Source organism: Rhincodon typus, chromosome 45, assembly GCF_021869965.1.
Source record: "Rhincodon typus isolate 14 chromosome 45, sRhiTyp1.1, whole genome shotgun sequence".
NCBI classification, from domain to species: Eukaryota; Metazoa; Chordata; class Chondrichthyes; order Orectolobiformes; family Rhincodontidae; genus Rhincodon; species Rhincodon typus.
In genome coordinates this window covers 1,943,558-1,967,719 of record NC_063376.1, presented here as the reverse complement: position 1 = coordinate 1,967,719, position 24,162 = coordinate 1,943,558, and the positions used below count along the sequence as shown (strand labels likewise).

General features: G+C 42.4%; 1 protein-coding gene across 1 annotated transcript in view; it reads right to left on the bottom strand.

Moving 5' to 3' along the window:
- Positions 1 to 1,529: 1,529 nt before the first annotated feature.
- The window catches only part of LOC109936456 (mucin-17-like), a 29,905-nt gene continuing 7,272 nt past the window's right edge, over positions 1,530 to 24,162 (bottom strand). The window contains exons 2-11 of the mRNA XM_048620018.1: positions 14,277 to 14,378; positions 12,889 to 13,007; positions 12,366 to 12,424; positions 11,815 to 11,954; positions 9,364 to 9,432; positions 8,644 to 8,806; positions 4,167 to 4,343; positions 3,405 to 3,511; positions 2,801 to 2,861; positions 1,530 to 2,306 (exon numbers count right to left, since the gene is read on the bottom strand). Of these exons, the coding sequence (XP_048475975.1) occupies positions 2,815 to 2,861; positions 3,405 to 3,511; positions 4,167 to 4,343; positions 8,644 to 8,806; positions 9,364 to 9,432; positions 11,815 to 11,954; positions 12,366 to 12,424; positions 12,889 to 13,007; positions 14,277 to 14,378 (983 nt within the window). The 3' untranslated portion in view covers positions 1,530 to 2,306; positions 2,801 to 2,814. The remainder of the gene's footprint in view (positions 2,307 to 2,800; positions 2,862 to 3,404; positions 3,512 to 4,166; positions 4,344 to 8,643; positions 8,807 to 9,363; positions 9,433 to 11,814; positions 11,955 to 12,365; positions 12,425 to 12,888; positions 13,008 to 14,276; positions 14,379 to 24,162) is intronic.

Below are 24,162 nucleotides of genomic sequence, written 5' to 3'. Positions count from 1 at the left end.
ACGGAGGGTAGACCCATTGGATGTTAATTGGCTGGGTTGGATTTGTCCTTTTTGTGTACATTACGTTGTTGACCAATTTTCCACATGTTGGGGTAGATGTCAATGAGGTAGGAAATCTGTCATCCTTATCTGGTCTGACCTACACATGACTCCAGACCCACAGCAATATGGTCGATCTTTAATGCTCAGTGGGCAATTAGGGATGGGCAATAAATTCTAGCCCAGCCAGTAAAGCTTGCATCTTATGGATGATTATAAAAAAACATGAATTTACAGTCCATCTAGCCAGGGATTTAACTTTTCCAATATTAATATTATGGGATCATAACAATTTTAAATAGAAAATGTGTAGGGCCATAAAGAAAGAGAAGGGAGTCGGACTAATTGCTCTTTGTAAAAATCATCACAGATTGACTGAGTGATTTCTTTGTAACATTATGATACTATAACACTGCACAGGCAATATCACGAACTGATTGCTGGCTGCACTTGTTTTGGCATTGTCAATAAAGCAGGAGAAACTTTCACAGAGTTCTCAGGTTTTGATGCTAACTCTTCTGTGCATCATCTTTGCAATGTCTTGAACTATCTATCTATGGTGGTTCAATGGTTAGCTCCTGGGTTCGATCCCAGCCTAGGGTGACTGTCCCTTTGGAGTTTGCACATTCTTCCCGTGTCTACCTGGGTTTCGTCCGGGTGCTCCGGTTTCCTCCCACATTCCAAAGATATGCAGGTTAGGGTGGATTGACTTTACTAAATTGCCCCGTACTGTCCAGGAATGTGTAGACTAGGTGGATTAGCCATAATAAATGTGGGGCTATGCTGATAGGGTGGGTGCTCTTTGGAGGGTTGGTGTAGCTACGGTGGACTGAATGACCCCTTTCTGCACTGTTGGGATTCTATGATTCTGTCTGGAATCAAGGATAGCACTCCCAAGTACCATGCTGCATCCAGCCTTCAGCAAACAGGCTTTCATTCCGAAGGAGGTTCCAGTCTTGAAGGCCTCTTAATAATTGGACTAAGATGTACTGGACAAAACTTCGTAACAATGTGAGGTTACTTTTGCATAAACCTCTTGTTTCATTCCAGTCAATATCCAAAAATTAAATTTTACAAACAATTCCTGAAGGAATCCAATCCAAGTATAGTACAGAAAAAAAGAGTGAATAGCCCTAAAGTAAGCAGAAGGAAGAATAAAATGACAGGGTGCGGTCAGAAAGGGTTTGAGCGGTTGAGGGCTGGAATGAGAGAAAGAGGAGGGAAGAGGTGGGACATTGTGAGGTAGAGAAATCGGGTGAGGAGAGGAGGAGACATGAGTTTGGGGAAGCGAAGTGTGGAGGGAGAAGGGAGCATGAAAGCAACAAGAGGGAGGGAAGTGCTGCACTGAGGATGGAGTAATACGATATAGATTTGGCAGTGAGGTTGGGGGTGGGGTGTTGGTGGCTGCAGTTTGGATCAGTGTTTCTTTCCTTGATCCCATTTCTTTTACATTTTCACAAGTCAGCTACATTAACATCACCACAGCAATGTTTAGCAATATCCATATTTAATTGACATAATAATAAATAGCCAAAATAACAATCGTACATAGCAGAAAACCATATTGATGACAGGTAACCACATTTTCCTCTCCATCTCACACCCTTTCCTTAACAAAACGAGTCTGAGGTGAGGTCAGAAACCTCAGGTTTAAGTTATAATTTCTTGATATTTGGAAGCTGCAATCTACTGCTGCATCACACAACACAGGAAAGTGCCAAAAACAGAAGTTGCTGGAAAAGCTCAGCATCTGATGCTGCCAGACCTGCTGAGTTTTTCCAGCAACTTCTGTTTTTGTTCCTGATTTACAGCATCCACAGTTCTTTCGTTTTTACAGGTAAGTGCCAGCCTGGGTTCAGCTCAGTCAAGCCAGCATGAGAGATACAAAAGGTGAATTCAAAAGGGGCCATGATTACCAGCCTGATTACCATCTCGTGTTCTGTTGCAGGAATGTCCCTTCCCTTTACCCAGTCAGTCTCTGGTGTAACAAGTTCTCTTGACACACAGGATAATTGACCCCACTGATCTTCATCCAAGCTTCTAGGCCTTAAGCACAAAACCAGAAATAATTAACTTTGATCTTTTAATGGAATTAACTCGAAGGAAAAAATAAATGATTACACATGATGTCATAATCAGATTATTGTAGATCAGTTCTGTTTGTGAGTCCAGTGCATGGCTTCTGAGTGGAGAAGGTGAGGTGTTAATCAGACCAGTAGAATTTAAACAGTGTGTGCTTCTGTCATCTGCAGCCTTAACATTTTGATCTGAAGAATAAAAACATAAAATTGGATTGAGTATAAAAACAGTTTTTTTTTGTCTGGCAACTGATGAACTGAAAGCACATAGATGACAAAGGAGGGGGGCGAGTGGAATGATGCTTCCCTTATATTAAGCTATGCATCTGGAGCAACACTGTCCACTTCTGTCAAAGGGTCATGAATCTGTAGAATTCGCTATCCCAAGAGGATGATGGATGCTGGGACATTGAGTAAATTTAAGAAGGAGATAAACATTTTAAATTAGTAAGAGGTTGAAGCTCTGTGGGGAGCAGGCAGGAGAGGATAAGATCAGTCATGTTTGTATTAAATGGTGGAGCAGGCTCAAGAGGTTGAATTGCCTACTCCTGCTCCTAGTTTTTAAGGTCACATGTGATAGCAGCTGACCATGACTATCATAAAAGGACAACAGTCAAATGTCCTGCTCTTTTCCATTCCGGGACATGAAATATGAACAGTCAGATTACCTAATAAAGTCTTACCCTGAAAGATGAATTCATGGCCTCTGTCCTGGGCTCTTCAATTCTGAGTATCTGGGTAGACCTGAGTATTTGAACAGAACTGTTATAAATTCTTTAGATCTTCACATCATTGAAAAGTCTACACCTGCTTCTGGTCCATAGCAGTGACAGTGTTCTGCAGAAAGGGGTCCCTGTGAGATGCCGCAAACCAGCCCTCACATCACCTGTAACACCCAACTCCAAGTCCCACAGTGTCCCGGAACCCAGCTACTCTGTGTCTCACAGCATGACAAAACATCAGCACCCTGACTGTCCACATCCCACATCATCTCAAAGCCCAACACCCTATGCCTCTATATCTCAAAGCAACCCCGAGTGCTGTAGGTTCTCAGCATTGGATATCTTGCATTCTTTCAGTTCATCAGGATGGGGATTGGAGGTGCGTTAGGGAGGGGAGAGAGCTTCTTTTAACCTTTGGCTGTCTAAAAAAATGTTAAGCTAAATTTAGAATAAGTTCCTTTCACTATCACTTGGAGACAATTCGTCAGACTTTCCTCGCTGGCCACGTCATTCTAACTTCAGGCACATCCCGACAGTTTACAGCTGGAAAGGCATTGAATCTTACTGTAAATATCTGCAGCAGCAAGGTTGCTCAACGTTAAACCCTGGGATGCAGGCCACTCCCAGTTATCCTCCTCCCACCATTTTAATATCTGATTTGTGGTCTTCTCCCTGTTGGATTAGAAACATTTCAACCTGTGTTAGTATCAGCGAACGTACAGATTTGGTGTGACACTGAACATCATCTTATGGGTCCAGTCCTCAGAGGAGACTTGGACAGGGGATTAGGAATTACACAATTAATTTAATTCTCTTAATTTAAACGTAATTGAACATCCATGAATTTTTATTGTTGATCCACTGAGAGCTCATTTTGAGCCTTCTCTTTTTCCTCCCACATCTTCTACTTAACCTGTTCAGAAATGTTATCACATGCCCCTCACGAACAGGTGGAATTTGAACCTAGATCTCCAAAGGTAGGGACATTACCGCTGTGCCCACAAGACCCCCTCATGGTGAACCTGTTCCTTGACCTGATCACTTGGACACATCTGGGGGTGGTTAAGAGACTACTTACAATGGTGTGAGAAGTCTCATTGAACAAATGGGGTAATTCCCAAAAGTATTCATAGATTATTTGGGTCTTTACAAGAATCCAGCAACTCTCCAGCCACTTTAACTGGAGCTAATTGTTTATTTACGGATTTGGTAAATGGAGTTCAGAGTCTCAAACTGCCACTGTGGAATTAAATGCAGAATCTCTGGATTATTACTCCATAGACATTGAGCCACAAAGAGGAGATGTTAGATGTGATGACTGAAGTACCTTGATAAATGGTTTTGCTTGACCATGTGTCGGTATCTTGTACAATACACAATCAGCACTATCAATGTGACTATGATTATGAGAACCACCAATACTGTCACGATGATGAAAGCCAATTTTTGGACCGGAAATTGGCAGTTTTCCCCAATATACCAGTAGTCCTTTGATGTGTTACAACTGAAACCAAAAAAATAAATGGTCAGGCACAATTAAATTACTGAACTAAAATATACATCTAGAGTAAATCGTCTTCTGCCCTACCTTATCAAACACTCACAGGGCATATGCAGATTAGATGTAGAGTAAAATTTCACCTGTTATTGTCCCCATCGAATACTCCTAGTAAAGCTCTATCTGCACTGTCTCATCTAACACTCCTCACATTATTTGGTTACAGAGTAAAGTTCCATCTGCACTGTCTCATCAAGCACTACTATGTTAGATGTACAGCCAATGTGCTGAGCAAAATTGGTTCTGGAATGCTTCATCAATTCTGAAAATCTCTAATCTCAAAACAGTAACATCTATGGCTTGTGTGGCATGTCTCCATTTCATGCATCGACCACCTTGGTATGTGTGAGTAAAATTGCCAATTTAAAATCAATTGTACTGAATGCTGAACCTATACCACCAAAATGAGATTCCAGTTTCATTCAGCGTGGTTGGCAGTGACTCTTTGAAGAGGACATGCAAGCCTATTATTTGTACCACCATCTAGTTAGGGAAAATGGGGATGGACATTAAATGCTTCAAACAGAGTAGTAGAGGAGGATAAGAAGTCTTTGATCCTTAGAGTGAACTTCATTTAGGAGATGATGACATGCTGGTAATGTCACTGAATTAGCACCCACATTTTGTGAACATAAGTTCAAAACCCATTGCAGTAGATGAAATTTGAATTCAATGAAAAGCTAGCCTATTGGTGCTCTTGTTGTCATTGTTGATGATTATTGTTAAAAACCCTTCTGATTTATCAATGCTCTTTAGGGAAAGAAATCTGCAATTTTCACCTGGTCTGGCCTACATATGGTTCCAGACCAACAGCAATGTGGCTGACTCTTAATTGTCCTCTGAATAATACATGCTGGTCTAGCTACTGGCACCCACACGTCATAAATTAATTATAAAATTTTAGAGTCTTTCTATTTTAGAAATAGGGAGGGGGGTAAAAGAGGTGGTGGAGTGGCATTGCTAGTCAGGGCTAGTATAGCAGCTACTGAACGGCGATTCAAGAATGATATGTTTACAGAGTCAGTTTGGGTTGAGGTCAGGAACAAGAAAGGAGCAGTCACTTTGTTGGGGGTTTTTTACAGACCCCCTAATAGTTGCAGAGAAGTAGGGGAGCGGATTGGGAGGCAGATACTGGAAAGGTGCAGAAGTCACAGGGTTGTAGTCATGGGTGACTTCAACTTTCCAAATATTGATTGGCAACTTGTTAGTTGTAATAGTTTAGATGGAGCGGATTTTGTCCAGTGTGTTCAGGAAGGATTCCTGACACAGTATGTAGATAGACCAACACGAGGAGAGGCCACTTTGCCAATGAACCGGGCCAAGTGGTAGACCTGTTGGTAGGAGAGCATTGGTGGTAGCGATCATAACTCTGTTACTTTTACAATAGTCATGGAAAAGGATAGGTACATATAGCAGGGTAAGGTTTATAACTGGGGGAAGGGTAATTATAGACAACAAGGTGCAGGGCTGGATGAACACAGCAGGCCAAGCAGCATCATAGGAGCAGAGAGGCTGACATTTCGGGCCTAGACCCTTCATCAGAAAAGGGTAATTATAGTTCTGTTAGGCAAGAACTGGGTAACATAAAATGGGAATAGATGCTGTCAGGGAAGAGCACTGTAGAAATGTGGAGTTTGTTTAAGGAATGCATACTGCGTGTGATCGATATGTTTGTCCCTAGCAGGCAGGGAAGATGCAGTCGAGTGAGGGAGCCTTGGTTCTCGAGAGAGGTCGAACGACTAGTTAAGAGGAAGAAGGATGCTTATATAAGGTTTAGGAAACAAGGATCGGTAAAGGCTCTAGAGGGATACAAGTTAGCCAGGAAAGAGCTGAAAAAAGGGCTTAGGAGAGCTATAAGGGGGCATGAGAAAACCTTGGCAGATAGGAGCAAGGAAAACTCCAAGGCTTTTTACATGTACGTGAGGAATAAGAGAATGACCAGAGTAAGGGTAGAGCCGATCAAGGATAGTAAAGGGAATTTGTGCACGGATCCTAAAAAGATAGGAGAGGTCCTTAATGAATACTTTTCTTCGGTATTCACAACTGAGAGGGACCTAATTGTAGGGGAGGACAGTGTGAAACAGGCTGGTAGGCTAGAGGAGGTGGATGTCAGTAAGGAAGATGCACTGGGAATTTTGAGGAACTTGAAGATAGATAAATCCCCCGATGGGATTTATCCAAGGATTCAATGGGAAGCGAGGGAAGAGATCGCAGGGCCTTTGGCAATGATCTTGTCGTCCTCATTGTCCACGGGTATAGTGCCGGAAGATTGGAGGGTGGCAAACGTCATTCCCTTGCTCAAAAAAGGGAATAGGGATAATCCCGGAAATTACAGGCCAGTTAGTCTTACTTCAGTGGTGGGCAAATTATTGGAAAGGGCTCTGAGAGATAGAATTTATGATCACTCGGATAGGCACAGTTTGATTTGTGATAGTCAGCATGGATTTGTGAGGGGTAGATCATGCCTCACAAACCTTACTGAATTCTTTGAAGAGGTGGCCAAACACGTGGATGAAGGTAGAGCAGTGGATGTGGTATACATGGATTTAAGTAAAGCGTTTGATAAGGTTCCCCATAGTAGGCTCATGCAGAAAATAAGGAGGCATGGGATAGGGGGAAATGTGGCAGATTGGATTCAGAATTGGCTGACCCTTAGAAGACAAAGGGTGGTAGTGGACAGAAAATATTCCACATGGTGCTCAGTTATGAGTGGTGTACCACAAGGATCTGTTCTGGGTCCTCTTCTATTGGTGATTTTTGTAAATGATTTGGATGTAGGAGTGGAAGGGTGGGTTAGTAAGTTCGCGGATGATACGAAGGTGGGTCGAGTTGTGGATAGTGTGGAGGGCTGTTCTAGGTTACAAAGGGATATTGATAGGAAGCAGAGCTGGGCTGAGAAGTGGCAGATGGAGTTTAACCCTGAAAAGTGTGAAGTGATTCATTTTGGAAGGACAAACTTAAAGGCAGAATACAGGGTTTACAGAAAGATTCTTGGCAGTGTGGAGGAGCAGCGGGATCTTGGGGTTCATGTCCTCAGTTCCCTAAAAGCTGCCACCCAGGTGGATAAAGTTGTTAAGAAGGCGTATGGTGTGTTAGCTTTCATTGATAGAGGGATTGAGTTCAAGAGCTGTGAAGTCTTGCTCCAGCTATGCAAAACCCTGGGTTCAGCCACATCTGGAGTATTGTGTCCAGTTCTTGTCGGCTCATTACAGGAAAGATGTGGAAGCGTTGGAAAAGGTGCAGAGGAGATTTACCAGGATGTTGCCTGGAATGGAGGGAAGATCTTACGAGCAAAGGTTGAGAGAGCTAGGGCTTTTCTCTTTAGAAAAACGAAGGATGAGAGGTGACTTGATTGAGGTGTACAAAATGATCAGAGGTATAGATAGAGTGGACAGCCAGAGACATTTTCCTAGGGTGGAGGTAGCTATTACGAGGAGGCATAGTTTTAAAGTGAGCGGAGGTAGCTATAAGGGCGACGTCAGAGGTAGGTTCTTTACTCAGAGAGTGGTAGGGGCGTGGAATGCATTGCTGGAGAGGGTAGTGGAATCGGCCTCATTAGGGGCATTTAAGCGGCTATTAGATAGGCATATGGATGATAATATAAGGTAGGGGTGGAGGTTAGATAGACCTTAGGTTTAGGGTAAAAGTTCGGCACAACATTATGGGCCGAAGGGCCTGTACTGTGCTGTACTGTTCTATGTTCTATTCCATCAGTCTTCCTTAGATCCAAGCTTTGGAAGAGAGGTCACAGTTCTGTGCTGATCTATTTAAGTTTTAGTTTTATCAAGAACGTCATCATATTTGTCAGATACATCATGCAAGGTAATTACCAAATACAGATCGATAGTTACAGCATCGCATAAAGAAATTGCAGGCTACATTTTTGCGGTCCCACTCCTTGATTAGGGCCCTTCATTGGAGTTGCCAACTTGGCTGGACATAGTCCTAGAAGTTTCATTATATAATGTCCAACCTCCCCACCCATACAGCAATTTTTCTGTATCCCAGCATTTTTAAAACTAGTAACAATAGTGCTACTAGTTATTAGCATTCAATAAAACTAACAAAAAGCGCATAGTTCTTTGTAATTTCAAAGTGATTTTTATTGCTGGTTTGTTTGTAGCACTGCTCAGGAGATTAATCCTTAAATATGGAGACCGCAAGGCAATTCTGCTTGTTCAGCAGATCTAGACCTCACTAGGTTAACCACTTTGAATTAAACACAAGAATACCAATTGAATCTTACAAGCATTTGGGGCCTTTCTCTGTGAGCTCACATTTCCCGTATTGGCACCTCAAGTGATCTTTATGGCCACTGTGACATCTTGACACACAGATCCAGCCCGAAGTTGTATTTACGGCTGTAAACTCGTCCTTGAAATTGTCTTTGACGGATGTGGAGCAATCAACTGTTGAACAATTAGTGGATAACAAAATCATGACTTTGCCAATGTATCTCTTACATCCCACAAATGTTTTCTCTGAGTTGCAAGACTGTATGATCCTGCAGTAATTTAATTGTGTGATGGAACACAATAATCAACTCCAAACACAATCAATGGTGCCTTTATGGTGCACATACAGGCTCCCACAAAACTATCCTGCATGTGTGTGCAGTGAACTAAATAAGTTGTGCTCAACATGGAAAAATTAGAGAGTGCATTGTCTCCCGCCACTCTCCATCAATCGTAGTTAATTTGATAAATTCACTGAGCAGAATGAACTACGCAACAACACATTTCTTCCCATGAAAATAAGGAACTTATTTATAATATATCAATAATTATAGGATCAATAATTGAAGAACCAATAATTGTAGGATCAATATTGGAATGGTTGCAACTGTATGGTTAACCATTCAGACAAAGTGTGTAAAATGTTTTAAATGTTTGCAACATCATTATACGAAGCCTTAAGCTCTTAGTTGTTGCCCAGTTTATAAAAGTCTTGAGAATGTAAAACTCACCAGTCACATCTTGATTTGTGTACGATACATTTTTGTAATTCGGCGCGAGCTGAAGTCCTGAACACTGTTCTGAAATGTGAATTAGTTCACAATCAAAAAGATATGCATGGGAGAAGCTTTCAATAATCTTTAAATTAATAATTGTACATATCAGGACGGCAACATGAGTAAAATATTGAAATTGTATTCTCAAATGAAACAAAATAATAGTGCAGTGATTATGTTGCTGGCTTCTAAATTGGAGGACTGTGAAATCAACTCCTACTGTGGAAATTTGAGAATTTGAATGGAATCAGAAGCTTTAGTATCATTAAAAGTGACCATGAATCTGTTGGATTGTAAAAATCCAGCAGGTTCACCGTCTAGAGAAGCAATCCTATCACCCAGACCTGTATAGCCTACATTGTCACCCCTGACCCATACCTATGTGGTAATAACTGCCCTTTGAAGTGGACAAACAAGCCCCTCATCTGTATCACCGCCTACTCAACATAAATAGGGATGGACACTAAATGCTAGTTTTGCCAGAAACGCCCATTAATGCACATTTAGATTGGTGCTGTTAACACAACAAAGATTTCTGAAGAAGGGTCCTGACCCGAAATGTCAACTTTCCTGCTCCTCTGATGCTGCCTGGCCTGCTGTGTTCCTCCAGCTCCATGCTGTGTTATCTCTGACTCCAGCATTTGCAGTTCTTCCTATCCAAAAGATTTCTCGTCATCCTTTACATGTTTACCAGAGGTGATTGCTCATTCTTTGAAATCAACAGGCCAATGATCCCCTCCCATCAGAGTTTCAGACAGTCGGTGGAGATGAAAATGATGGCTAGCATATTTCAAAGAAAGAAAATGGGTTGGTGAAAGCGAACCCATGATAAATGAGAGCAGTTTGTCAAGTGCAGTGATTGTGGAACAAGTTTAGAAACCCATAGATTCTCAGTTTGAAATCCAACCATACATTGAATCATTGTGAGCTGGTGAGTGATAAAACCAAACTGATTCACTGAGAACCTTCGGTGATGGGGGAACCTGATACCCTTTCCTCACCTGGGCTGCATGTCGCTAAACTCATATCTCAGCTTGGATTATAAACTGGAGTGAGATTTTAACCCACAACCTTCTGAGAAGGAGGTGACAGTACTCTCTCTGAAGCAGACAGTCAACAATTGGCATTGCTTGTGTGACCTGTGTGCATCAACCTGGTATTTATGATGACCTCATTTTCTTGGTCCCAAAATTCCTGGTTTTGCATATTCCGTACCCAGCACCACCACCACCACTGGCTTTTCCAGCCACAACACACTATTCTGACATTAACAACTCAATTTTTCACGCCACAGATGAATGTTTTATTGATCAGTATTTTCTAACTGGGTGTAAGGGATCAGGGTGTAAGCAGGCGATACAGGCTGTGCTGCAATAATATGCAGGAGTTTAAGACATGCCCCACACACAGAGCTAACTCCCTATGGAGAATGGTAAAGATGGTGACCACCAATACTTCACTTTTATACTTTGCATATGAGTTGACTCCCCACTTCTGGAGAGACATTTGGAGGTTTTAAAGATCGACTGCTATGTGTGGCTAAAACAATGTCAGTGTAGCCTTATCTGCTTTCCGGAGGGACCACTCTCTCCGTGACTCCCTTGTCCGCTCCACACTCGCCTCCAGCTCCACCACACCCGGCACTTTTCCCTGCAACCGCAGGAAATGCTACACCTGCCCCTACACCACCTCCCTCACCCCCATCCCAGGCCCCAAGAAGACCTTCCACATCAAACAGCACCTCATATTTCGCTTGGGAACCCTGCAGCCCAATGGTATCAATGTGGACTTCACAAGCTTCAAAATCTCCCCTCCCCCTACTGCATCCCAAAACCAGCCCAGCTCATCCCCGCCTCCCTAACCTGTCCTTCCTCCCACCTATCCCCTCCTCCCACCTCAAGCCCCACCCCCATCTCCTACCTACTAACCTCATCCCGCCCCCTTGACCTGTCCTTCCTCCCTGGACTGACCTATCCCCTCCCTAACTCCCCGCCTACACTCACCTTTACTGGCTCCATCCCCGCCTCTTTGACCTGTCTGTCTCCTCTCCACCTATCTCCTCCTCTATCCATCTTCTATCCACCTCCCCCTCTCTCCCTATTTATTTCAGAACCCCCTTCCCCTCCCCCATTTCTGAAGAAGGGTCTAGGCCCGAAACGTCAGCCTTCCTGCTCCTCTGATGCTGCTTGGCCTGCTGTGTTCATCCAGCTCTACACCTTGTTATCTCAGTGTAGCATAGGGTCTGGTTGGAGATTTATTAGAAATCACTGCTGCTTAGGAGGAAGGATGGCTTTAAATCAGTGTCCAACAGAATCACACACCCCACAAAGGCATTTCAGATGAGGGGTTCGTGTGTCTGTGCGACTTCACTGCTGAGTGTAATTGAGAATGGAATCACTTTCTTACGTGAATCATTACTGTTGGTGCAATTCTTGAATTGTAAGCTGTCTTTGATATCTTTCACTGTTTCTTTTATCATGCTGTCATCGAACCTCTCTGCTTCATCGTTGAAAATAGCTTTGTGATCGGTAATGATACTGCCCTGGCTTAAAACATGATGGAACAGAAAAGAAAGCAAAAAATTATGTTCAATGTTAGGTGCAGCTTTGTTACACTGAGGCAAGATCCAACAGATATATTCAATGGAGCTGAATTTCATCTGCCTTGTGCCTTTAGCTCTTGAAGAACTGATATAAATAGGCAAATCCTGAGCTCAAGTCTAGGTATGATTCTTTAAACTTGCTTTTAGTTCAATCTCTTTTCCAGTTACTTCTCCATTTGAACTCAACAGGGGGCAACTTTGATGTCCTCCTTTACCTAAAGCTTTCTCGTCATCCATCACAGAGCACTTATTTGCATATCTGCACAAATTTCAATGAGCATGAATACCCCATGTCATTTTTATCATACATAATATAAATTTATCAGAACTGGGAATTCTGTTCTGAGATTCCTACCTTGTCATTGTGATCTCAACTGTTTGATAACCTCGAATATGTCCATAAACATATTGCATCTGAAAAAGATAAAAAGATTTGTGGATAAGCATATTCCTGCATACCTGTGCGAAAGAGGCAGAGAAAGACAGGTGAAGGAAACGGTTACAGTTCTACTCAAAGTACTCAAGTATGCTGTTTCTATAGAAAATGATGAAGAATTTGGGATTTGAGAGATAAGTCTTTTCAAAGAGAAGGTACAGGCATGATGTTCCAAATGGGAATAAAAGAGTAAAGGGAATGACCTCTTTATCATGTGACTTATTATGAAATGTGTAGACACTGATAACTGCTGAAAGGGACACCCCCTTTGGCCTATTGAGACAAAGGTAAAGAGGAAAAAGTAGCAATATCTCACTGTATCAGGCTTAAGGGGAGAAAATCCTAATTTAAATTCACCAAGATCATTGTCATCACATTTATAACGTTTTCAAAACAGTTCTAATAGTTGCCTGGCAATGCAATTATATTGAAAGTTTCCAACCTGTTTGTTAAACTCCTTTGAAAATTCCATGAATGTTTCAGATGATCTGTTTGCCATTTCAATGGTATAATTTCTGTTCTCTATTTTCACTGTCACTCTGATGGCATAAGTCACGTTTCCTGTAATATATTGCAATGTGTGTTAGTACCTTATTCGCATTTGTAACAATAAGCTGTACCTTAGGGCTCAAATTTAACAGAAGCCTGATAGCACAAAAATGGCCTTAAAAGCAATGTGGTTGGATATTCCACCTACAATTTATGCTCTCTGTCTGTTTTCTGACGGCAGGTGAAGATGTGAGCTCCAAAGTGACCTATTTTCATAAACAAGATATTTCACATTGTGGCAGGCTCATTAAAGGCCAGTCTCTGGAAGGTTTGCTGATTTTATGCAAGATGAACAGGGTTTAGTAGCAGTGCGGTTTTACACCAGCTGCATGGAGGTGGGAAGAGTTTTAAAAGGTATATAATTTTTTAAGTGCTTTCAACAGTTTTCAGTTGAGGCATCTTTTGAGATCAGATTGTTTATTTGGGGGATTTATGTGTGGTTGGATGCAGTTCAGTTTTTATCTTCGACTTGTAAGTTCATATTGTATAAAGTGGATAAGGTGTTGGGGCAGGGAAGGTAAGAATAGGAGGTGGAGGATTGGCAGGGGATATGGCCAACCTGAGGCCAATTAAAGCACAGGGGAGTGAGGTGTAAATGCAACTGAAGTTCCAATTCGTGTCTCCTAGAGAAAAATTGAGCCTATGTGTCTTTTTTAGGGAAATGCAAAAACAAACAAACATTTTGATCTATAAAACCCATAAGACCATAACAAGTAGGATCAGAAATAGACCATCCAGCCCATTAAGTCTTCTCCGTCATTCAATGAGATTATAGCTGATCTAATCATCCTCAATTCCACTTTCCTGCCTTTACTGCATAAACCTTGATTCTCTTTCTGATTAAATATCAATCTATCTCAGCCTTGATCATACTCAATGACCCAACCTTGACACCCCTCTGCAGTAACTTCCACAGATGTGAGTGTCGAAGGGTGGGGAACAGGCGGGAAAGTGTGGTTGAAGTCATGAGCAGAGCAGCCATTATCTTATGACCTTCCCTCCATCTTACAGTCAGAAGTGAGAATCTTTTCTGCTGATTGCACAATATTCAGCAGCACTCCTCAAATACTGAAGCAGGCCAGTTCAAATGCATCAATATCCAGGCTTGGGCTGAAATGTGGCAAGTGCATTTGTGCCATATAAATGCCTGGCAATGACCATTTCCAATAAAAGGTAATCTAACCACTGACCCTGATATTCAATGGTATTACCATCACTGAATCCCCCACTATCAACATGTAAATCAATAATCATATAAGTTATAAAGCAAATGCAACTTACCAGGGACAGAATTGGCTAATAATTCACAGTACTGTCCTTCATAGGGTCTTTGGCAAATACATTTATCAACATCCAAGAAACCTTCATTTTTGCACGGGTTAACTGATTGGAAAAAAGACAAAACATTTTGTACTGAGGAATATAAGCCAGAATGAGGAATCAAAATGTTAACCATTTTCTTCCCACAAATGCTTCCCAGACCTGAGATTTCTTCCAGCAATTTCTATTTTGTTTCACATTTCCCACACTCGCAGTTCTTTGTTTCGTTTCAGTGGCTCTTTGAAGGAGCTTTCCAACCAGTTCCACTCATTGGTCTAGTTTCCATAATCCTACACATTTTGTTTTTCTATTCAAATACATCATTATGTTGGGTGGAAACCTATAGGGGCTTGAATGACGTGAGCTTTGGTCCGAAATGTGGCAGAATTATGTGAGAAGTTCAGTGAGGCCTAACTAGATGTCAGGAACAATTTGCTGCACTTTTTAAATAACTTCAGGGCGTTGAAGTGAGATTCTTACTAAGGAGCGGTCAGTTGCCTATTAAAGGGTGATTATTGGTTGGTGATGACCTTATTTACAGCAGGTCACCTCATTAATATGCAGCTTTCTATCGTACCACTGGCTGTAAGGAAACTGGATGCTGAGAATTCTTGACATGCATGTCAGAGCAGGTACCAAGTGATTTCAGCTTGCTGCTTGCTCTGAGGGACCGCTAGTTTAGGCATCAGGCACTAACATCTCAAGGCATACTCCATGGGCACCAGCCACATGCATCCCAAGTCTAGGGACATTGGCATCTGATATGTGCCAGCTCTAAGAATCCTCACTGCACATCTCTGATCCACCTACAGTATGTGTCTGAGCTTTAAAGTTGCACCTCAGGGTGCAAAGGCAACTATCATTGTAACACTATAACAAGGACGGTGTGCTCACGAACATGCACCCAGCTCATGGACTGCAACAGGCTGCATCTCCGGTCTATAGGTGTGAGGCTGGAAAAGCACAGCAGGTCAAACAGCATCAGAGGAGCAGGAAAGTCAACGTTTCAGGCTGTAATGCTTCGTCAGGCCTGGGGAGGGGGAGGGGAGCTTAGCCGGGGGAAGGGTAGGAGGGATGGTGATAGGTGGATGGGGATTACTGTGATTGGTCTGTGGGAAGGGTGGAGCGGACAGGTAAGGAGGAAGATGGACAGGTTAGGTCAGGTCAGGAGGGGGAGGGCTCGACATTGGATAAAGCTGTGGGTGGAGAGATTTTGAAGCTGGTAAAGTCAATGTTAAGGCCATTGGGCTGTAAGCATCCAAGGTGAAATATCAAGTGTTGTTCCTGCAGTTTACGTTTGGCTTCACTCTGACAGTGGAGGAAACCATGGATGGACATGTCACCAGGGGAGTGGGAGAGGGAATTAAAATGGATGGCAACCGGAAAGTTGGTTGGTTGATACATACAGCGTGCAGATGCTCCATGAATTGGTCCCCAAGACTGGGTTTGGCCTCACCGATATAGAGAAGACCACAGCGGGAGCAACGGATGTAATAGAAAAGGTTGAATGAAGTACAGGTGAACCTCTGCCGATCTGGAAGAATTATTTGGGGGCTTGGATGGAGGTGAGAGGGGAGTGTGGGGGCAGGTGTTGCACAATCACAATAACACCCTACCTGCATTCACCTATCGCCATTTTTCCTACTCTTCCCCCAGCCCCACCCCCCTCCCTTTATTTATTTCTGGGCTCCCCTCTCCACTCCTGACAAAGGGTTGCAGCCCGAAACATTGCCTATCCTGCTCCTCAGATGCTGTCTCACCTACTGTGCTTTTCCAGCCTCACACTTGTATACTCTGGCTTCCAGCATCTGCAGTCCTTATTGTCTACACATCTCCCGTCTATCTGCTTACTGTCTTAGCACTCACAGCTTGGGTGCTCACAGCATTAGCCATTGATTTACCTTTTGGCACCTTGCCCCTCAGCAAGAAAGACCAGCCTAATACTACAGCTGTATTGCCATGGTATTTAGCATGGACACACAGCTAGGAAGTTCATCATGGTTCTCAGCAGTCCTCAGTCAAGTCAAGCGTTTGCTCAGGGGTTCCAGGCATAGTAAGTCAATAACGTCCAATACCAATTAGGGTGGCATGGTGGCTCAGTGGTTAGCACCGCTGCCTCGCAGCACAGGAACCCGGGTGCGATTCCACCCTCGGGTGACTGTCTGTGTGGAGTTTGCACATTCTCCCCGTGTCTGTGTGGGTTTCCTCTGGGTGGTCTGGTTTCCACCCACAGTCCAAAGATGTGCAGGTTAGGGTGGATTGGCCATGCTAGATTGCCCCATAGTGTTCAGGGATGTGTAGATTAGGTGGGTTTTAAGGGAATGGGTCTGGGTGGGATGCTCTGAGGGTCGGTGTGGACTTGTTGGGCCGAAGGTCCTGCTTCCACACTGTAGGGATTCTATGATCTCTTACGTTATACTGTCACTGATGAGACACCATCTGAAGTACTGTGTTCAGGATCTAAAGTATTGAAACCAGTTCAGAGAAAGTTTACCAGACCAATATCTGGTATGGAAAGGTGTTGTTTAACAAAGAAAGCTTAGTGAGTCCAGGTTTGTATCTGCTTGAATAGAAGAGTAAGAGGCAACTTGATTGGAAAATGTAAGATGCCTGAGGGGTCTGAACAGGGTAGTTGTGGAGACAACGTTTCCTTTTTTGGAGAATCAGGAATTGGGGGTCACTATTTAAAAATCACATGGTTGTGAATCTTAGGAACCTTGCTCCTGAAAAAGTGGTGGAAGCTGAGCCCTTGAATATTTTTAAGGCAGAAAGGAATAGATCCTTGATGGGCTAGGAAGCGAAAGGTTATCAGGGCAAGTGGGAAAGTGAACTCAAATTGACAATCAAGTCAGACATGATCTTATTAAATGGTGGAGCAGGCTCAAAGGACCAAATGGCCTATTCCTGCTCCTTGTTTCTTCCTAATCCCATTCTTAAAGGGACGGAAAGGACATCGTTTGGAACAATCCATGTTTTTCTAAAGATCTTTCAATAAAGTCTCTCCCGTTTGTCCTTTGATTTACATAATTGTTTTCACATCAAGTTTCATGTGTTCAGAACTAACGGCCATTATGAATATTGAATCTGATTACGGAAAGGTTGATTGGTGGTTTAGCTGGTGTTTAACAGTGAAACTGAAGCACATGGGCCAGCAGATCCTATTTAGTTTAAAGCCCTTGTTCAATATTCTTCCCCTTCCTCAACTAAAATACTTGATCACTGTCAGAATAGTGATAGATTGTGCTACTCAGTATGCAGAGAGAGAGGTGGGAAAATTTGATGCCTAGTCACATTGGACACGTGGGGATGGTATGCAATATATGTAATGCATTTTGGGAGGTGTAATAAGGTAAGGATATACACAATGAATGATAGGTCCCTAGGGAGTACTGAAGATCAAAAGGACCTTGGTGTTCAAGTCCACAAATCCCTGAAGGTGTCAGCACAAGTACACAGGGTAGTGAAGAATGCATATAGGATGCTTGCCTTTATTAGCCAGGACGCAGAATATAGGAGCAAGGAAATTGTGTTACAACTTTATAAAACACTGCTCAGGCCACAGAAGGAACAGTGTGTTCCCTTCTGGTCATCACATTATCAGAAGGATGTGATTGCACTGTGCAGGGTGCAGAGGAATATCACCAGGATGTTGCGTGGGAAGAAAGCTCTCAGTTATGAGGCGAGACTTGGATAAGCTGGGTTTGTTTTCCCTGGAGCAGAGGAGGGTGAGGGAGATTGAGGTGTACAAAATTTTGAGAGACGTAGATGGGTAGATCGTGAGAATCTTTTCCCCATGGCAGATGTGTCTAAGGTCAGAGGATATAATTTAAGGTGAAGAATAAGTGGTTTAGAGGGGATCTGAGAAAATAAATTTCACCCAGAGGGTGGTAGAAATATGGAACATGCTGCTTGAGAGGATGGCTGGAGGCATCTCACAACATTTAAGAAGCATCTGGATATCTGGATAAGCACTTAAAATGCCAAGGCACAGCAGCCAGTTGAGTGCAGGGATTGGTGTGGTTTGCTGTTTGTTAGTTGCTATAGCCATGGTGAGCCAAAGGGCCTGTTTATATGCTCTAAGATTCTATGACCAGTCCAGGGGCTTATACAAAATCACTTAGCCACTTGGATGATCAGACTCAGTGTTCATTCCCCATAAAGGGTGTGGTGCTGAATATTGAGCTGCCCACACCCATTTTTCTGCCCTATTGGTAGCTGTTTTGCTCTTGGAATGAGAGAGAGGTAGGTATTAGGGGAAATGAAAGTGGGTAACAGCTATTACTGTTAGTGCAATTGGGGAGGGTCCTGACTGAGTGAAGAGGCAGTGCAGAGGGCATGCAGGGTTGGAAATGTTGAGTGTTGGGCTGGGTGAGAGCAAGTGAGGGAAGGTGTGGCAGGCAATCGTGAGAGCGGTACAGCCTTCGTGGGAAGTGCGTTCGGTAGAGTGAGGGCGAGACATCGGAAAGAAGGCAGTGGCACTTACACAGGCGGAGTGGAGAAGGTCATTGACCTCCTTCCTGAAGGACTAGGTGTAGGGACAGCCCATGGCCAGAGGTGGCACAAGATCACAGCCTGTGGATTTTTAGTTGGCATAAATATGGCAGAAAAGATATTTAGGTGCAGGAATCAAGTAAGCTCGCTGAATTCAGAATTAAAATGAGATCATAAGTTAGGACAATGGTAGCTCTGAGAAGAAATTCAAGGTAACCGATAGAATAAATAAGCTTACAAAGTAAAATACAGGAAGTTCAGTACAATCTCACAGTGGCAGATATCTATAAGAGGCAGTCTGATCAGACTGGGAACAGACAACCTGAAGTTTGTAGTTTATCAAGAATTAAAAGTGTGATCCCACAATAATGGAGACTCATTAGGTAATTGAGTATTGAGGAATTAAGAAATGCAATCTACAACTAACATAAGAGATTTGTTTGAATTCCTTTAAAACAAAGGGCTCTAGATAGTGGAGGGGACCCCCATCCATTGGCATGGAGGAACTGAATGATAAATGGGTAAGCAGATGACCTTTAAAGCATACCAGCTTGAATTCAAGAAAATAAACAATGACAGCTTCCCAATCTTCTTTCAAGGATCAAGGGGGGAAGGACAGAGATATCACATAAAACCTTAGAAATTCAGACAAGATTCTTGAGCTGGGAACGTGATTGAATTTCAGTCTTACTAATGGAATTTAAATAGATGTTGTCATATTAAGTAGTAAGTGTGGAAATATTTAGAGAAGGGACAGTAAATTTCATATTAGAAGCAATCTCCTGTTTAAAACACACTTACAGACAGCATGTGAATAGAAGGAGTTATAATTGCAGCTACATGATGGAGGGGAAGTGATTCTTTGACATTCCACGGTCAGGTGGGACAGAAGCTACTGACAACTCATTGGCTAAAAAATTCTAACATTTGGAATAACCATATAACATTATACATAACTAACCTTATATTAGAACTGATATCGTGAATTTTATAGCAATTAGTATCTTCTTTTTGTATCTTCTTTGATTAGGACGATAGGAAATACAAGATGAGTAACAGAATTTGGTAAAGGTAGCAATGAATACAATGAATAACAGAATTTGAACAGTCCTTAGAAATAAGCATTTCTGGAAAATGTCTGAGAAAGTGTATAGCCATTAACATTGGAATGTAAAATTATTGGGGTACATTGTAAGTTCCCAAGGACTGATGATAATAATATCTGGTAAACATCATGAGATCATGGGGAACCTAAGGTTGACTCTGACATTGTCCATCGTTGATCGTGTATTCATAGGATTGGATGTCTAAGTCGGAGAGGATATGGCAAGCACTGATGTCAATGTTGTATGTAACCATTGTAACACGGTATGTATAAATATCCTATACTTCATTGGGAAAGGTAGAGTGTCACTGACCTCTGAGCCGTAACTGGGCACATGAAAGCCAGATTCGAAATGGTTTCTATTCTCTCCCACATTAGTGCTAAAAGAGCCCTCAATAAAAGTTACTTGTACTGCTGAACACAGAATTGGAGACTCCTGTTTGATTTCTCTCCCCAAAAATTGGTGCTGCAAGCCAGATACTGCACTGCTCCATTACCAACTTTGTGGGTCCTAATTGGGTGAGTACGTTTTATATTACCACCCTTGTTAGGTAGAGGGCAAACCCCATAGTTGATCTTGGCTGTAACTTGCAGTACGAAAAGAACTTTGAGGAAGAAGGATGTTGTGCTGTGTTCAGTAGACAATCAATAGACCTAGTTTGCATCAGGGAGGGTACAGCCCTACAGCAGGGCTGATAAGACCCAAGGAGAGTCTGCACTGGGGAGGGTTGAGCCCCATAGTAGAACACCTAGGTGAAAAGCATGCTAAGAGAGGCATAAGACCATTGCAGCCGATAAGCGTCCAGAAGGGATCGTGTCTAAGGAAAAGGGAAAAATAAATGAAGCCCGGAGGGGTTGCTGGAACAAAGTGTATTGGATTGCAATCAGAAGCTGACCATGAAGATGATCAGGAGGTGGTATGATCCAGACACCCCAATACCAGAGCAGAAAGCTTGGTGGAAGGGAAAAAGTAAAGATTAATATGAGAAGGCAGTTGTATTTTCTAACAACCCTCGTCAGAAATATCGCCAGTGAGAGATGAGAACAGTGAAGGCGGCAGCTGTCAGATGTGAGAGTGTAAAGCCAAAAGGCCAGACAGTGGCCACAATAAGGGAGACATCTAGTGCACTGCTCTCCTCAGAGAGCGGCGAGGACGATGACGTTGACTGGAATGTCTTAGAGGACGAAATGTATGTGTACTGACATAGGGGCAGTAATGCGCGGGATGACCTACCACCCTTTGAATCAGAAAGACTTGCACCTATAGCTCCTCTGTGGGCTGTAGTTAAAAATTGAAGAGATAAGCAGGAGAATCCACGGGACAGGAAAGAAGTTAACTTAGAATATTTTAACCCAGCAGAAAGGCAAGCGTTATGGAACAGATTGACCAAATGATTAAAATTAATTGGAACTCCACAAACTCACCTAGTTCGCAGAGAGTAGTAAAAAGAAAAAGGAAACAAAGAAGAAAAGGCCTTAAAAATTAGCACTTTGATCTAATGTGAAATTAGAAGTGAAAATCTTTGGTTAGTAGACATTTATCAAGCTGAGATTTATAGAGGTAATCTGTTTTATTGTGACTGTGTGCTATATAACTGCTAATTCTGGAATATGAATCTATCATACGTCTCATTCTCTTTATGAGCAAAGACTAAACAAAAAAGTTAAAAACTGAGATCAGAAGAAAGTAAGAAAGTGTTCATAAGTGTGAGAGAGAGACACCAGCTTTTTGTGTTTGATCAACATAATAACTCCTGTCTGCATGTGAATGCACGTCTCCGTAGCCCCTGAACTAAGGATTTACTCTTTGTGATCTGGTACGTGTGCATCTTCATTTGTTGGTTGTTAAATGGTGTCTTGTGTAATTTGTGTGTTTTCATTCCCTGGAGCTCAAGACCTGGGAATAGTTTGAGTTTAATTTGTATTTTGTGAATGTAATGTGATTCAAAATTGTGCTGTGTGCCTGTGTCAGTTTGGAACATGTATGGTTAAGGTGATGTCACTTTAAGGAACTAGTAGTGTAAAAGAAAAACCTGCTATGAAATCTTGATTTAGAATTTGTTTCTTAAAGCATGGTTAAAAATTTGCCCCTTGGAATTGGTTGCAGTTGATTAAAGTTAATTAATGAAGAAAAAATTAAGTTAAAAGACATAATTTATTTTCCCCTTCCTCAAAAGAATGTACTATCTATGTTGTGCTTAGTTTGAGGAAACAGACTGGAGTAAGTGTTTCATTTCAGTATCTTTATGTTTAAATTATCATGTTTGGTATTTCATTTTCTGGCCAAAGTCAATGGTACATGTAGAGGAAAACTTGATGACTGGAGAGCAGATTCCTGGTAGATATTCAGCCCAAATAGCAGAATTAAAAGCCCTGTCAGCAGCACTGAAATTAGCCAGGGGTCAGAGAGTCAGCATATACACAGATATGAGGTAGCGCATAATAATATAATAGCCTGGGCTTGGTGAGGATATGTCACCTTGTCCGGGGCCCACATTAACACAAAGAGCAGGTTAAAGATTTGGTAGAAGCAGCTAAATTGCCTAGTGAGGCAGCAGTAAATAATATTAAAGCACAAGGGAAGGCAGAAACGTCGCAACAATGGGATAACGAGTATGGTGATGAGGCAGCTAAAATGTTTACTGAAACGGCACAGACATTTGAGGAAGTGCCAGTAACAACAGAAGACGCACAAGGTCTTAAGCAGCAGTTATCAGGAGCAAATGAAAACGAGTCAGTTGGGATGTGACTCCTCTCAGGTTATTCTAGATGCCGTTGAGATTTTGAAACCCCTTCAAGATACAACTGGTTTGATTATTGAACAATTCCCAGGAACAACACAAGGCAGAGATGGTACAACTTATACAAGCTTGTTATTGATGATGATCAGTACGAGCTTGTTACAACTAGAGATGCGCCAGGTGCTACCCTGGGTATTGGGTGAACAATTGAGGAAGTGGGTAGGGGAGAAGACACCCCAGACCACCTCAGGAGTTTAACTCTTGCTAGTAGAGTACTGGGTACCCAGGATGATGATAAAGGGGGACACAACATAGGAGCGGTGCTACACATACCTAGACATGGGGATAACCATACCTACCTTTGAAGGAACGTTCACAATGCATGCAAATACCATGAGGGGACCTGGATATCACTAAAAAGACCACCAACTCACATGATTGTTATGAATAAGACCAAGCAAGGAATCAACTTGTCACACTGTCCCTGATGGAGAAGATCACTGGGCATGCCCAGAGGAACTGACTAGATAAAAGCTTACCAGTTGTGGCTTTGACACTTATGAGAATTACACACTATCTATTTTACGAGTGAATAACCAGCTTTTTTTTCTGCAGTAAGTACTATCAGGAACAACTTACTTAGCCACACTGGCCAGTTATTATCACAAAGGGTGAAAACAGCATCATCTACTGGGACATAATATTGCCATAAGCAACATAACTGTGGACATTATTGATAATGGACAAACCTTACCCATGCCAGAGAAAGACTTAGTACATAAGGATGATATCGAGGTCCACCATGCAGACACAGCCCAAGAGATATTACTGTACGATGTTGAGAGTAGCTAAGATCTAGAGTGCACTCTTGAGTGTGGTGAAGACAGATTCAATCAAGACATTTAAGAAAGATTTTAAGAAGGAAGAACATGCAGGGTTATGGGAATGTAGGGTAAGGTGGACAAGAGGCACAGGGTAAATTGCTCCCGTGGAGAGCCAGTGCAGACATGATGGGCCAAATGGCCTCCTTCTGTATTGTACCATTCTGTGATTCTGTTCAAATGGTTTCTGTCTGTGATGACCCCTACAAGGCTCATGGGGAATCACTAATTAATTGCCTCGTGAAGCTTGTTGATTATGAGCTCCCTTGGTAACAGCCTGTCCGGCAAGAACTCATCACCTGAGCCCCTTATAAAAGACCCAAGTGGTAGCTAACAATTGAAAACAAAACAAAAGTCACAGTGAGATAGTAAGAACAGCAGATGCTGGAGTCAGAGATTAAACAGAATGGAGCTGAAAGAACACAGCAGGTCAGGCCTGGGCTTGCATTAGCTGATGTAAACCAGGAGTAGTGGCTCTATTTTGGTTTTCAACAACAACTGATGTTCCTTTCCAGGCAGGTTTCCTCAGTTATTACACTCTCTATTTTCTCCATGGCTGCTGTTCATGATGGTGAACACTCCAGTGTGACCTCAGCAATGTTTTTGATATTATGTGCTGCACACTGGCT